Source organism: Podarcis cretensis, assembly GCF_951804945.1.
Source record: "Podarcis cretensis genome assembly, chromosome: 2".
Taxonomy (NCBI): domain Eukaryota; kingdom Metazoa; phylum Chordata; class Lepidosauria; order Squamata; family Lacertidae; genus Podarcis; species Podarcis cretensis.
This window is the reverse complement of record NC_137171.1, coordinates 79,222,555-79,237,293: the sequence shown is the minus strand read 5'-3', so window position 1 is coordinate 79,237,293 and position 14,739 is coordinate 79,222,555. Positions and strand designations below refer to the sequence as shown.

At 39.6% G+C, this 14,739-nt stretch overlaps 1 protein-coding gene across 1 annotated transcript in view; it reads right to left on the bottom strand.

Annotated features, from left to right (window-relative positions):
- Window positions 1-14,739, bottom strand: part of SYN2 (synapsin II) — a 173,397-nt gene that overhangs the window by 18,757 nt on the left and 139,901 nt on the right. Inside the window, exons 8-10 of the mRNA XM_079967296.1 lie at window positions 8,942-9,016; window positions 6,303-6,405; window positions 1,463-1,612 (exon numbers count right to left, since the gene is read on the bottom strand). Coding sequence (XP_079823422.1) covers window positions 1,463-1,612; window positions 6,303-6,405; window positions 8,942-9,016 — 328 coding nt within the window. The remainder of the gene's footprint in view (window positions 1-1,462; window positions 1,613-6,302; window positions 6,406-8,941; window positions 9,017-14,739) is intronic.

Genomic DNA, 14,739 nt, shown 5'->3' with positions numbered 1-14,739 from the left:
TGGCTCAACCTAAGCTAGGCTTAGGAATCAATAAACTGTGATCCCAGATGTTTCTGTGATACCCCAAAACAGTCAATGGCTGAAATCAAAGCAAAATAAGACACAAAAACACAGACTATTGCTCATCGTCTCAACTGAAGTTCTGAATCACAAACCAGGAGCAAGAGTTAACCGAGTCCCTTCATATTAGATGTGCTTGTTGAAATGAAATGCATGCAAAACAGGTAGATTCAGATGGACCACAGCAAGAACATCAAACCAAAGTCAGTAGCTAACCTTTTTCTTTCTTTTGGTTCAGTAGTAAACTAAACCTGATGGGAGGTTTCTGTCAGGTCCAGTCTCCATGATACATTTACAAAATATGGAGGCCACAGGAAACAGCCTCTGCATGGTGGCCACAGAAGACTAGCTATATGGAACACTTCCATCATATAGAGTTTCTATACCAGTGGGCAACCATGGAAATGGCTAACAATGGCATGGGAACTTTCGAGATGACAGGGGCAATCCATGCAGCGAATCACTTTCTATACTGAAATTCTTCCAGTAGTTTTCACATAACAAGCGTAACATGAGGAAAGGCCCTTAAAGTCTTAGCAGGAAACTAAACTCATCTATTGGGCTTTTTTCCAAGTGAAAGTATTTGGCTATTAGCATACTAGATTGACTTCCACAATCTAAGAACAGATCTCAGTTGGAGCATGTTAGAGATGCAAAAAAGAAATTGTGGACAACTAGGAGCTCTTTCTTTCTCTTTTGACCTCGGAGTAAATGACCACCAACTGAATACTTATGCTGGTTATAAACTCATCTGATCAGACTCTGCTGCTTTTACCCTTTACTGCAGTTTGCTTTGGCTCTAGAATGACTGAGCCTATTGCGTTCCATAAAGTTTGCAAACTACTTGAGTCGCTTCTGGAGGCTGATTTGATTGCATAGTTGTCTTGAGAATATTTTTAGTTGCTAAGTTACATTGTTGCTATATCTTTATTTATAGTATTTCATAGCATTTTGACAGCCTTGAGCTTGGGAAAGACAGCATATAATCATTTTAAATAAATAAAATAAAAGTAAAACCAGCATGGCCATAAAACCATGGATGCACAGAGCCCTTTGTACCAGTCTTGATGATTACTTAAAGAAATGAGTGAAAACAAAGCACACTGGAGCAAACTGGAGTCAAGACTGTTGATTCAGCTTATCCCACTGTAACATATTCAGAAACCTACCTTTAATGTCATTTATATGCCCAAAGTAATGTCGCAACTTTATTGATGAGCTCTTGCTTGGATATTTTAAACATATGATGCTTGAAATTCTGTTCTAAGGAAGCACAAAAATCACACTCCATTTTTACAATCCACTTCCTTCTAATAACAACAGCTCAACACGTCCTGAATCCTCATGACATTTATCTACTGAAATCCTGCATGTGTTTATGAAGAGTGTCTGCATTCCTTACTTGTGGCTGCTGAGTGGCAGTTGGTTTCTGAGGAGATGGTACAGGTGTTTTAGACAACAGTTGGTTCATTCTGCTTACAACCAGCTCAGTAATAAGCTGTTTGTCTTCAACCTGATGCTCACCAATCAAAGGCATTGCACAATCCATAACCTAGAAGAAACAAAAGCTGATTAGGAAGTGAAATATCATTTTAGTAATTTGTTTATGCTGTGTTACAGACCATTATTGTTATCCATATTGTGCTGTGGATGATTGTAAATAAATTGAGTATTTTGATATATGCTGTGAGCCACCCCAGATGGGCAGGGTACTATTATTATTATTATTATTATTATTACTACTACTACTACTACTACTACTACTACTACTATTATTACGAAATTTTAAAATTCTCTATGTCCAAATCTCAGTTTTGTTCATCAGGAAAGGTGAGGAGATTTGTGGAAGCCACTCAATTTTTCTTTTGTAACATGGGAAGGAAACTAAGCCAAAGTATAATTTTAAAAAGTATCTTGCAAGAAAAACTGGATGGGTGATTTCAACTGATCTTTGGGAGAATATGCGGCATGGCTCCTTGATGTGGTATGGTTGTGATATGATGTGGCATCAGACAATGTAAGTCTGTCCTTGATTATGTGGACACACTGAACACTGAGAAATCTCCAGCAACAGCACCTGCTCTTTTTATGTGCGGCTATGTGGGTGGTGCTGTGGGTTAAACCACAGAGCCTAGGACTTGCCGATCCAAAGGTTGGCGGTTCAAATCCCCGCGATGGGGTGAGCTCCCGTTCCTTGGTCCCTGCTCCTACCAACCTAGCAGTTCGAAAGCATGTCAAAGTGCAAGTAGATAAATAGGTACCGCTCCGGCAGGAAGGTAAACGGTGTTTCCATGCACTGCTCTGGTTTGCCAGAAGCAGCTTAGTCATGCTGGCCACATGACCTGGAAGCTGTACGCTGGCTCCCTCGGCCAATAAAGAGAGATGAGCGCCACAACCCCAGAGTTGGTCACGACTGGACCTAATGGTCAGGGGTCCCTTTACCTTTTCTGTGGTGCATTAGAAGCAGCCACATGCTCACAACTTCTGCTACCCAGCCAAAGGGAACATTATTTATTTAATAAAAGCTAAAGTACTGGGTAGGGGAGTGGACACAGTACGCTTACTGGAATTTGTATTGGTTTCAAGACCTATGGCCATGGGGATTGAAGATGTCATACAGAAACTGGATCAGAAGAAAAGTTCCAGATCTCATCAGTACCTGGCCCAGGCTGTTACAGTCCAGCTTGGTGTGCATCAAGCACAATGTCCCAGGAACAGTTACAACACAGTGGATGAACAATAGTGTTACGTAAAGGAGTATGTATAGAAGTGTGTGGTTTAGAGCTAAAGTTCAGAATTATGACATTTCTCCACCATCCTAATATTCTTCTGACCACAGCAGAACTACCCTATGTATTTAAAGAAAAGATCAAGACACTGTAATAAATTTCAGCAGACCAGCAATTATCTATAATGATACTGCCTGGCTTTTACAGGCTAAAATTTCCACATCTACTTCTGAGAATAGTAAGATAATAATTCCTCCAACTTAATAAATCCCTAATAACAACAGTAATGAACTACTTACTTGTGTTTATAATTGATTTTTTTAATGGTGAACAAATGGGCAAGAGGTATCAGCTGTTCTGATCACCATTATTATTTTTGCTATTGCTGCCCCACAACTATTCTTGAGTTATCCATGCCAACAAAAGCTTTGATGCCGAACAATAAAGCTAGGATTATGTAACTAGTCTGCAAGCAAGTTTAATGGTTTCTAAAATTATCATTTGAACAGTCAAGTATTATCTTCTATACCTCATTTGGATATAATTGCAGCTTCAAGGTTTCTATAAAACATTCCCCGGAAGAAAAAGTTTATTTTTGTTGTAGTTTTCATTAGAAGTTAATTATTAAAGTTCATCTGAAAGAATGACACTTGAACTGGTTTGTTTTTATCTTTATAGCTTGGGACCCCGCATACCTACCTTTACGAAATTATTAGAATAGATTCAGATTATTATTTTTCTCTCACTTTTTAAAAGAGCCATAATTCATAATAGAGAGTTAAGCATGGGTTTAGGTGAACCTAATTTGGCAAGAGATTATGGCCACTGGACAAGTGGATGGAATCATCTGGGTCTAGTGTAATAATATGTTACACAATCCTCCCCCACCCCCATATACATGATATATAACAAAATATCAACCTAAAATGTTGGTGTGTGTTCTTTTAAAGAAACGGTCTTAGCTGCTAATTTGTGTTGTATTTGAAACCATATTAAGTTGTTTTTGTACTGCTTCTAAATCTACTTATGGTTGTTTTTATTGCATGCTTGTAAATTGCCTTGAGACATGTGTAAAAGATAGTTTGCAAAATAATAATAATAAGCCTGAAGCTGCAATCTTGTACATAAATACTTGAGGGTAAGTCTACTTGGAAGAAAGTATGACTGAACCTCATTGAGCTCACCTTTGAGTAGACAAATAAAGAAATGCACTGTAAAAGTACAAACAAACAAAAAATTCTGGGCAGACAGAAGGGGTTAAGTAACATGTCATAAGATTAGGAGACCAGAACCAGAAAAAGAAATGAAGGGGATAACAGCACATGCTAGGTAAAGGTAAAGGGACCCCTGACCATTAGGTCTAGTCGTGACCGACTCTGGGGTTGCGGCGCTCATCTCGCTTTACTGGCCGAGGGAGCCGACATACAGCTTCCGGGTCATGTGGCCAGCATGACTAAGCCGCTTCTGGCAAACCAGAGCAGCGCACGGAAACGCCGTTTACCTTCCCGCTGGAGCAGTACCTATTTATCTACTTGCAATTTGATGTGCTTTCAAACTGCTAGGTGGGCAGGAGCAGGGACCAAGCAACGGGAGCTCACCCCGTTGCAGGGATTCGAACTGCCGACCTTCCGATCGGCAAGTTCTAGGCTCTGTGGTTTAACCCACAGCGCCACCTGCGTCCCTACAGCACATGCTGTTGGCCTGCAAATAGAAAACATGCTGAATCCCTCTACAACAAACAATTCACATGGCACTTATGAGCTAGAGAAAACAATTGCGCATGGTTATTACGGAAAGCAGACCAGAAGTGGAAATATATATTAATCATCTAAATCAGAGTGAGGTGAATCTGTGGCTCTCTAGAATTTGCTGAGCCTCAACTGCCACCATCCACGTCCAATTTCCATGCTGGCTTGAGATGATGGGAACTGGTGTCCAGTAACATCTAGAGCACTACAGATTCCTTATCCCTTATCTACACTGGTCTCTCTCTTAACCAGAGTTTTCATGGTGAAATTTTAAAACCTACTCAACAATGTTGTTGCAGAGAAAAAGTGATTTTAAGATGGAGCCTACTGTTTATGGGAATGAAAAACCCCATGCAAAGTAGGTCATTGACCAATTGTTCAGATTAAGGAACCTACCAACCAAAGTCAGGAGTGAGTCAGGATACTGGCCCTTATCCAGCCCACCACCAAGTCTAGGCATAGGAGAGGCTTGCACAGCTTCTCTTAATTCATGCATTATAGAGAAATAAAGCTGGGTATCATCAGCAAACTGAGTTTGCTGATGATACCTCACCAAAAACTCCCAAAACCACTTCCAGTGGCTTCATGTAGATGTTAAATAGCACTAGGGACAGGATTGTACTTTAATAATATTTTTTATTGATTTTTTAACATAAATATACAATTTTAATCCAAATTTTCACAAATTCCATAGGGACAGGATTGTATCCTGAGACACCCCACTCCATGAAACCCAGGGGCTCTGAGACAGTAGTCCAATGCTATGCAATGAAACCATTCCTGGAGAGAGAACTGGAGGGAGAACAGTGCCCCTGTTTCCTATTTCACAGAGCTGGTAAAGGAAGATATCATGGTCAATGACATTAAAACCTGTTGAGAGATCAAGTACGGTAATAATAATATGGTCTTGATCAGGGTGACCAAGGTTCATTCAGTCCAACCCATAACAAAGCCTGAACCCTGACTGTGATGAGCCTTAAGTTTATGTAAATCACATTAATAAAATAAAAGCTAGCAACATTCTGCTGATGGAATATGGCTTTCCTGACCTCTTGTTCCTGCTACAGCCCAAGTGCCTCATTGAAAAAACTGGTCCTAAGAGTTGGGAGAGCCTTGGGAATGGCGTGCAGCATTGGGAGGAGACCTGTGAAAATCTACTCATGTGAGTAAAGTGTCCTTCCACTAGAAACCTTTGGAGCCAAGCCAAAGTCTGCATCCTTGGGCAGATGGACTTACCAAACTTCAAAATCATCCTGTTTGCTAAGTAATCCAAAGTGGTATGTGCTTTGCATGAATTAAAGAACATTTGTTTATCCCACAAACTATCAGGGACAGACATTCGACTGTTCAGTAGCATACAATAGTATGTTTTATCTAATTATAATGCAGGATACTTTTTTAAAGGGGGGGGGAGGAAGAATATTACTGTATCCTTATTTTCTATTTTTATATAAAGATGTATTTTGGGGAGATTTCTCTTGGGAAAAGGTGGCCTATAAATCTTGCACTAAAGCAGTAGAGGTGTGTTCACTTAAATGGAAAGCAGAAGGATTAGGGAAATACAATGCAAGTATTTTGATCCTATTCAGAAGCAAGCTTACACCACATCATGAAACAGTTGTGCTTTCCCACAAGCAGTGCCATTTACTGCAATATGCAAAAAAAGGCAAGTGTAATCTTTAGGAGCAGAGGTTTTACTTAATATCTTACAGCAACAACAACAACAACAACAAAAGTGTTGGCAGAGGAAAAGCATATACCACACCTCAAAAATATAATCCTTCCCATCCTTGCCATGAACTGCTTTGACAGCACATATGTCCAAACCTCCAAACATCTCTGAACAGCTGTCAATCCAGAGCTTGTACCTGGAATGTGAAAAGAAGCTCACTTTAGCCAAAAGCATGATCTTGTCACAATAGTGTTCTAGCTATATAAGTTTGAATTTAGATTGCAACCCGTGCCTTGGTGCTAATACAAATCATCACCACATTAGCTCTTATATAACTTTCTCTGATGATCAATTTGCTCATTAAGGGAGATGGTTGCATAAGTGAACCAGATCTGAGACATCTGATATTTTGTGCTTCTGAGTTGCCCTCACCCTGGCAACTTCACTTATCCTAATGCCCTCAGTTCAGCGTCAGGCTTTCTTTTAATGGGACTGTAACATAAAGCATTATATTCCGAACCATAAAAGTACATGTGCAAACAGCAAAGCATGGTCATTTCTACCATATCATCACATGAAGCTGTAATTAGCACTGACTGAAGGTCCCTGGTGCATGTACATGTGGTCAAACAGGCATTTGCCACTGTGTAACATGGTAAGCAGCCTGAAAATTGGTTGTGATGCTAAACCTGCTTGATTGGAAGTCAGACTTACCCAAACCAACGTGATGTGCTTTGAATTGAATACCCTTAAAGGATAAAGAAGTGTCCTCCAGATGTTGTTGGACGATTGCTTTCATCAGACTCAGTCAACATGGCCAATGGTCAAGGATTATGGGAACGGTTGTTCAACAACATCTGCAGAGCACCACACTGGTTATCCTGCTATCTATCGTTGTTACTAATTGAAATCTGCTCCAGTAGAATGGTTTCTCTTTAAATAAAAAAGCTAGGCACAGACATTTGCAAAAATGGTCTGAACTATTATTGATGAAATCTTGTGGAATGAAAGGAGTGGCTTATTTCTTGTATGACTTCATTTCTGAAGTTGTTTTTTGGATACATGTCAAATTCAACATCTGTAGAAGTGCTGACCGTCATAATTGGCTTTATTTGTTTATAAGCCATTCTTGCTGTAAAGTGCTATAGTCTCTTGAATCTAGGAGAAGTGTTGTTTCTTTTAATGGTAAACCTGGAGAAAAACCAAACCAAACAAAGGAACCTTATTTTGAAAGGCTATTCCTATGAAACCAAAGAAACACTCAGAAGATCTTATTGAAGTCAGTTTTCATATACAATGCATAAAGCTGAAAAAATAGCCACACATGGAAACAAATATTGAGAACAGAAGGCTTGCCTTGAGCCTAAAGGCTGCTCAGTAAAAACATGTATGCATAGTGTTGTTGTTTTTAGGAGTCAGGCAATCTAATGCAGATCCAAAGCATACAATTTCTAACATACACCAAAGGGGCCACTTCCAATTTTTGACACTTTGGCAAAAGGGTACTTCTCATTTGTTCTCAAACTCTATGGCCAAACTACAGTATATAATTGTCCTGGTGGTGGTGGAAAGCAGCTGGTGGGCGGCAGGAATGAAGATGAGAGAAGAAACGGCTGGGGAGAAAGGGATTCAACAGCCTCTTCTCCTGAATTTCAGAGATATATATATATATATATATATATATATATATATATATATATATGGAAACTAGTAACATCTAGTTTGGCCCTCTGAAAGGGGTAGGAATAAATTGGTCAACATTTCCCATAATAAACCTTCAAGATGTGGAATTATAATCTTCTCACTTTACTGTTTTCTGGAAGCTATGTCTTATTGCCTTTTTCCACCTTTCAGGATATGATATGCATCTCACTTATGTTTGTCATCTCAACAGTTGCAACAGACTGGGTTATAGCTTACAAGCTCAGATATGAAATTTTAAAGCTTGCTTTAATAAAGTCATGCATGAAAACTCTTGTTTTTGGCCTTGGAGCATACAACACCTACTGTTATAAGCTGTTAACATGAACTAGCTGTTCTAAATGTTTGGGTTTCTTTTTTCAAAGCTGATAATCTAGTATCTTGAAGTCCTGAAACATTGTGACCTGAATAAGATCTCCCCCCCAAGAGCTTAACAATGGGGTGCACGGACAGCAGAATTTTCAACCCTCTCTGCAGAAGATCTCAAAAGGCACACTTATGTGCACATAGCTTATACACATGAATGTCAGGAAGGCAAGCAGGACACATGAAGTTGAGACTCGTTCCATTACCCTCTTTCTCAAACTCATGCATTGTATGTGTAGAGAATGACTGAAGAGGGCAAAGGTGAATGGAGTGGGGGAACACATTAACATTATTGGTATCAAGTTGATGTTGATTTTAAACAGTTTATCAGCGTTTTAAAAAAGAATTTTTCAGTGTTTTCCATGCAAGTAAGAATATAAATGGCAATGGAAAGCAAAAGCTGAGAGAGAAAGATAGAAGCTCTTGGATAATGAATTCTCAGAGAATCTATTAAAGGGCTAGTTTCTCCTTTAAATGTCTGCTCTCCATCCACTCAAACTTTGAGCAGATGCAACATTAGCAAAAGTATGCTGGTGCTGCACATACAACAACCACAACACTTCTAAAAAATTCAGTTGTATTCCCATTATTATTATTATTATTATTATTATTATTATTCCAATTAGGCACATCCATGATTTCTTATTGCATCAAGACTCATCTACCTATCTGACATGGCAATTTGTTCCAACATTGCAGATCCAGTGTTTGTCTTCCAGTTTCCAGATATTGAAGTCCTCCTGTGGAGAAATATAAATGTTTTAGCAAGCATTACACCAACCTCTTTGTTCTTATCATTAGCTTATTAATTGCTAACTTTTGGGGTTTTTTAAAAAAAGAAATAGCATGCAAAGGAACTTCCAAAAAGATTAAAATGAAACAAACATTATATTCAACTACCTCCCCAAATAAATAAGTGCATTTAAATCTGATGTGTACTGGAAAGAAGACACTCATGAAAATAAATGTTATTTGTGTACTGAACCAACCCATAGCTATCTTTCCTGACTCAGATAAGTTATATTTTTTTAAAAAAAGAATAAAATTATGAATTTGAACTTAGTGCAGCTGTGCTAAAAGTGAGAACTTCTCTGCTGTATGCAGAATAGTAACATGGGCTTGACCCTTAATTTGTGTTCTGTAACAATAATTATGTGACTTTAAACAGAGGTTTACTATTCATCATCACACTGTGAGGTCTGAATCTATAGAACAGATTATAATTTAGAACAGTGTGTTTTTTCCGTATTAATACATAAATTTATGCCTTTAGTATATTGGTTTTGGAGAAAGACAAGGTAATATGAGAAAATCCAACATTAGTGCAATTTTGTTCCTACTGTGTTTGTTTCCTTTAAACCCCATGGTGTTTCCTTGAAACAGCGATGCATTTATATTCATATCCATATGTAGGAATCTCTAAACATTTGCAGGAGTTGTGGTATTTGGATTGACTCCATACTATATCCTAGTTATGTGATAGCTGGCATATAATAAGTCACCTATAATGTGAGTTCTCTACCTGCTACAACATAACACCACAGAAGATTACAACAGTAGATATTTAGATAGTAGATTTAAAACTCTAAAATAGCTTATATTTCCTGTGGAGGCTCTTCGATATTCTGTGCTTGTGCACACTCACGAATGAAAACCAGCTGTGGAATATCAAGCTATTGACTAAATATATCTGAACTTGTGAAGCGTAATAAAAGTTTCATGTTGATTTAGAGTCAATGGACCAAGTTCATTTTTAACCCTGATTAAACTGTGAAAGTCAAAGGAAATTGTCTCTAAGGGCTCATTCTCACTGCTGCTTGCCCCATGCTTAGAAAGCACAAGTCCAAGAGATTTTCCACTTGTCCCATACTTCTGAGGCATTTCTGATTCAGCAATAAAGACTGGGTTTCCATGGGGGGAAGTGGAAGTTTGGACGAACCCTCAGTTTGTAATATTCTGCTAGACACCCCCCTTCCCTTGATAAATCATAACTGAAAATAATGTACAGGTATGAAATGGAAAAACTAACTGTCAGGGAACTGCCATCGGAAACAGGAGAGGAGGTAAGGCGCAGCAGCGATGCAGGAGAAGGACCCAGTAGGGAGAGAGAGCTCACTTCCGCTGGGGAAGGAGATAGGCGTTACGCTAGGAAGAAAGGGGAGGTGGAGGGAGCTTCGGAGGGAAGGCTCCGAGACTGTTCCAGCAAAACCAGCGGGGAGAGCACAGAGCCTCCGCTTGGGACGCCCACTCTGCGCAGGAAGCTTCCGCGCAGGGAGGCGAGGCGTCGACTTGGTGTCAAAGAGCTTTTATGTTGGAAAAAGTTCAGGAAACACCCACTGACGGATTCTGCCAGTGATTGAGACAGCCACGGAGGAAGGGCTGTCCAGCCGGGAAAAAGTTTGACCAAACTACTCAGCTTGGAGCAGTTTGCGACTTACGCACAAGCAACCCCACATTCCATTACACTAACTACACAACAACTTCTCACAAAAATATGTTTAAATCTACCATTGTATTGGAGGCCATGGTTTGTGAACAGTGACAATATTGATGTAGAACTTGAAGAATTTTGACTGTGGGTATATTGTTTAGGGAAAAAAACATTATATGGTCCTAAGAACCATCATTTTTTAATCACTATATGGTATTATTGGCTCTTGATCTATTTCTGAGCACAGTTGAAAGTGCTGGTATTAACCTTAAAAATCCCACACAGCTTAGACATTTAGGCAGCTAAAGGGCAACCTATTCCGATGTGAGTTCTTCTGAACTTCTCAGAGCATCTTCAGAGGTCCTTCTATACGTACCCTTGCGTTTTGAGGAGAGGTTAGTTGCACCCAATCCCTGGAACGTTTCCAATAAAATGGCAATGACTATTATGTCTTTTGTTGCTATTCTTGTTATTAACCTGGACTGAATCTCCCTGCTTCACTTGCAACTCACACAAGATCCCAAAGCTACATTTACACAAGCCATACTGGCCTGATTAGTGTATCATGATAAACCAAATGATGGCCGTATGCCATAAGCCCAGGCTCTGTGCAAGCGAATCACAGCCATTTTGCTTCTCTGCTGCTGTGCTAAGGTATGCCAGATTTTGGCTTAAGTGCGACATCCGAGACCAGGCTTATGGTTTAACTCTCCAGAGTAATTTCGAGCTCTAACAAAGGTTTGTGCTCTCGTTTATGTATTGTGGTTTGTTCAGGAGATGTAAACCATGGCTCCAGGTTCAGATATCATGCTAAGTCAAAGCATGTCTTAGTGCAGTGCAGCAGATGATTGACCAGAGAGGGACAAAGTAGCCATGATCTCCTTTACAGGAGCCTGCATGTCCACATCAAGCCATGGTCTGGCTTACTGTGACATGAGAACCGGACAACTGTGTTCCACATCTGCTGCATAATATTATAAGGATAAGGCATGGAAACACATATAATTAAAATTTAGCAGCAGGGCTGTAGATTTTCAGGGCACTTATTAGTGGAGGAGAAATTCTTATCAATGTTCTTAATGCTTTTGTATCCAGCTACTCTTACAAGGATCCATAGCTAGGAAATTCTTCTCTTCCCACGGCTTCCTACTTGCTCCTCTTTGTGTTTGGACAGGGTGAGTGAGCTTCTTCCTCCCTATTTCAACCAAACATTCTAAAACATGTTGCAAAAATAACATGGATGTCTAAAATGATCACTATGAATGGTAGTGGAATCGAAAAGTCAGACGAACGGCGTTTACAAATATGCATCAAAGCTGCGCTACAGAAGAAGGATGAGGCGAGTCAAGTTCAGCTGGGCTAACAGACATGACAGAACTATTCAATGCACTTAGGAACTTGCTGAAATGAAAACAAGCAATCAAACAGAAATGGGAAACAAACTGAATTATGTAGTCATTGCAGCTAAGACAACGAATGCAATAAAAGCATTGAGAACTGAATTGAATGCCTGCACTAAACAGACCGTGGAAATAGAGCATGTGATTTATTCCACAACGTGTTACTATAATAATAGAAAGAGACTGTAAAGTGTGGAATGAAATGAAACGGTAGGGTCCAAATGGGATGACAGTAATGGGTACACACTCAAGATCATTTAATGTAGATTAGTTACTCCTTCAGTATCCTTTAACAACTCTCTCAAGGTCTATATACAATAAAGACCTTGTTCCCAAGTTCACAGGAAATATAATCTTTATGACGCTGCTTCATTTTCAATTATACTGCTACAGGAAACAGGCCCATCTAAACATACACATTAGCCTTGTAGCCTCTGCCTTGCCATATAAATTCTCAGGAGCAGCAGGGAGGTTCCAATTTATGCAGTTCACTGCGTCTACAGGAGTTTTGCAGAAAAGGAAATTACCCTGATCCCAGCCACTGGCATGGAGGATAACCTGCTGGATCACACCATAACTCTCTCAGAAAAGCCAATTTGGGCAAAATTCAGCAACAAATCTAAATGGGACATCTTCCGGGTTTGACCCAACTATGGCAGCGACTGTGGCCCCTCTGGATGTAATTGGACTTAAAACTCCATTAGCCTCAGTTCCATGGTCAATGGTCAACGATGAGGGCAGCTGTAGTCCAGAAACCGTATATAGTATTGTGAGACTCTTTTGCAAGTCGTTCTGACAGCTACTTGGGGCTGGGAAAAGGGACATAATATTCTAAATGATTCAGTAGCTACCTAAATTTAACTAAAGGTTAAAGATTAAATAAAGGTGTGCCCCCCCCCGATTGGCCCTGGCTACTTCCTGAAGAGGACCTAACCTTTTGCTGCCTGCTCTACTCTTATGCAGACCCTGACCAACAAAAGTACAGGCATCCCCCCACTTACACACAGGCTACATTCCAGAACCTCCACACATAAGTGAGATTGTGTTCCACCTGTCCTGAGCTTGCCTGCTTCCCTGAAGGGAGCCGGTGCGTCTGACAGTAGCAGCTGGCCATGGAGGGTGAGGGCTGAGAAGGATGCCCAGCGGAACCGCCGCCAGATGGGGTGTGTGGATGCACAGTGGAGGCGGGGGAAGGCACCTCCCGCCTGGCTGGTTAACTGAAAGCCGCCTTTCCTTGCTCAGACAGCATCCACGAGCGAGGGAAGACCAGTCCATTTATTTATTTATATTTCACGGTAGCCTGTGCAAATGCGGTTGCACAAAAATGGGTTGTTTGTAAGTGGGGGTGGGGTACCTATATTGTGACACCTAAAAGGCTAATGATATTTGTTATGGTGTTGTCACATAACCTGCAACCCTTACATTACCCTTTTTAAACATGCATATATATATATGACAACTGAGAATCACTTATCATGCCTCTGATGAAATGGGCTTTCATCATGTTCTGGTAAAATCTGTTTCCTTTCATCCTGAGTATTATTTTTATGATTATTGAATAATGCATATACCACCTAGTGCCGAAATAGGTTTCCAAACGTTCTACAAGTATATAAACAGGTTACAAGCAGCCATAATTAAAATACTCAATAAAAGAATCCCATTAAAACACACAGTAATGAAAGCTGGAGACTTGGGCCGGGAGATCAAGGGAATGCCTGTGTAAACAGGTGTGTCTTCAAAAGCCAGCAGAATGCCAATGGGGACAGCCCTTCTCCTATTACAGCAGGGAGTGCATTCTATAACACCAGTACCATCAGTGGGAAAACCCACTTTTGTGTTATCACAAGCCAATAACAACTAGGCACTTATTGATAGGTATTCAGTAGAGAAACTTATAAAACGCCTACAAACCATGTGCTTGGAAATTGCTTCTATACTGGCTAAAGACAATGGACTGAATTTATGAGTTATGTTTCCTAAATCACTTGGCAGTGGGTCATTTTGTAAAAATATATTATGTAACATCACCTTACACAAAGTAGAGAATTAGACACATTGCCTTTGGATTAACAAGGAGTTCTGCATAGTCTTGCAGAGTTTTTCATCAACAGCCTGGTTCAGTGTCAATCTAACTTCTTACATATTTGGTTTGCCTTATGGCAAGTAATTTGAGAATTATACATTATAATTTTCAGAACAGATAACTGTTCTGAGTAACCTTTCAATGTGATTCATAGATAATAATTTGCTTGTCTGTTCGCAAGGAAAAAATCTTGAAAAGAGAGTTGTCCCCCCCTCCTTTAGGATTTTGTGGTTATTTTTGAAATATGGAAATATGGTTATTTTGAAATATGGAAAATATGGGGAAAAATGGGCAATTTCCAGTGGATGTTTCTTCAAGCTATCCCTGTCTTTTTAATTTATTGTGCAGAATCCCTCTGTTTTGTTCTTATGTTCAGGAATTATATAAAGTTTTGTTTGCATTCTACTGCACATCACTTTAAAAGATAAATTATTCTAATCTGAATTTCTCAATTTCTTAATATCCTTTTTTTAAGAATCCCCATTTTTTTACTCACTGATTCACAGTATTACTGATGCACTGTAGATTCCATACTGGGATAATGGT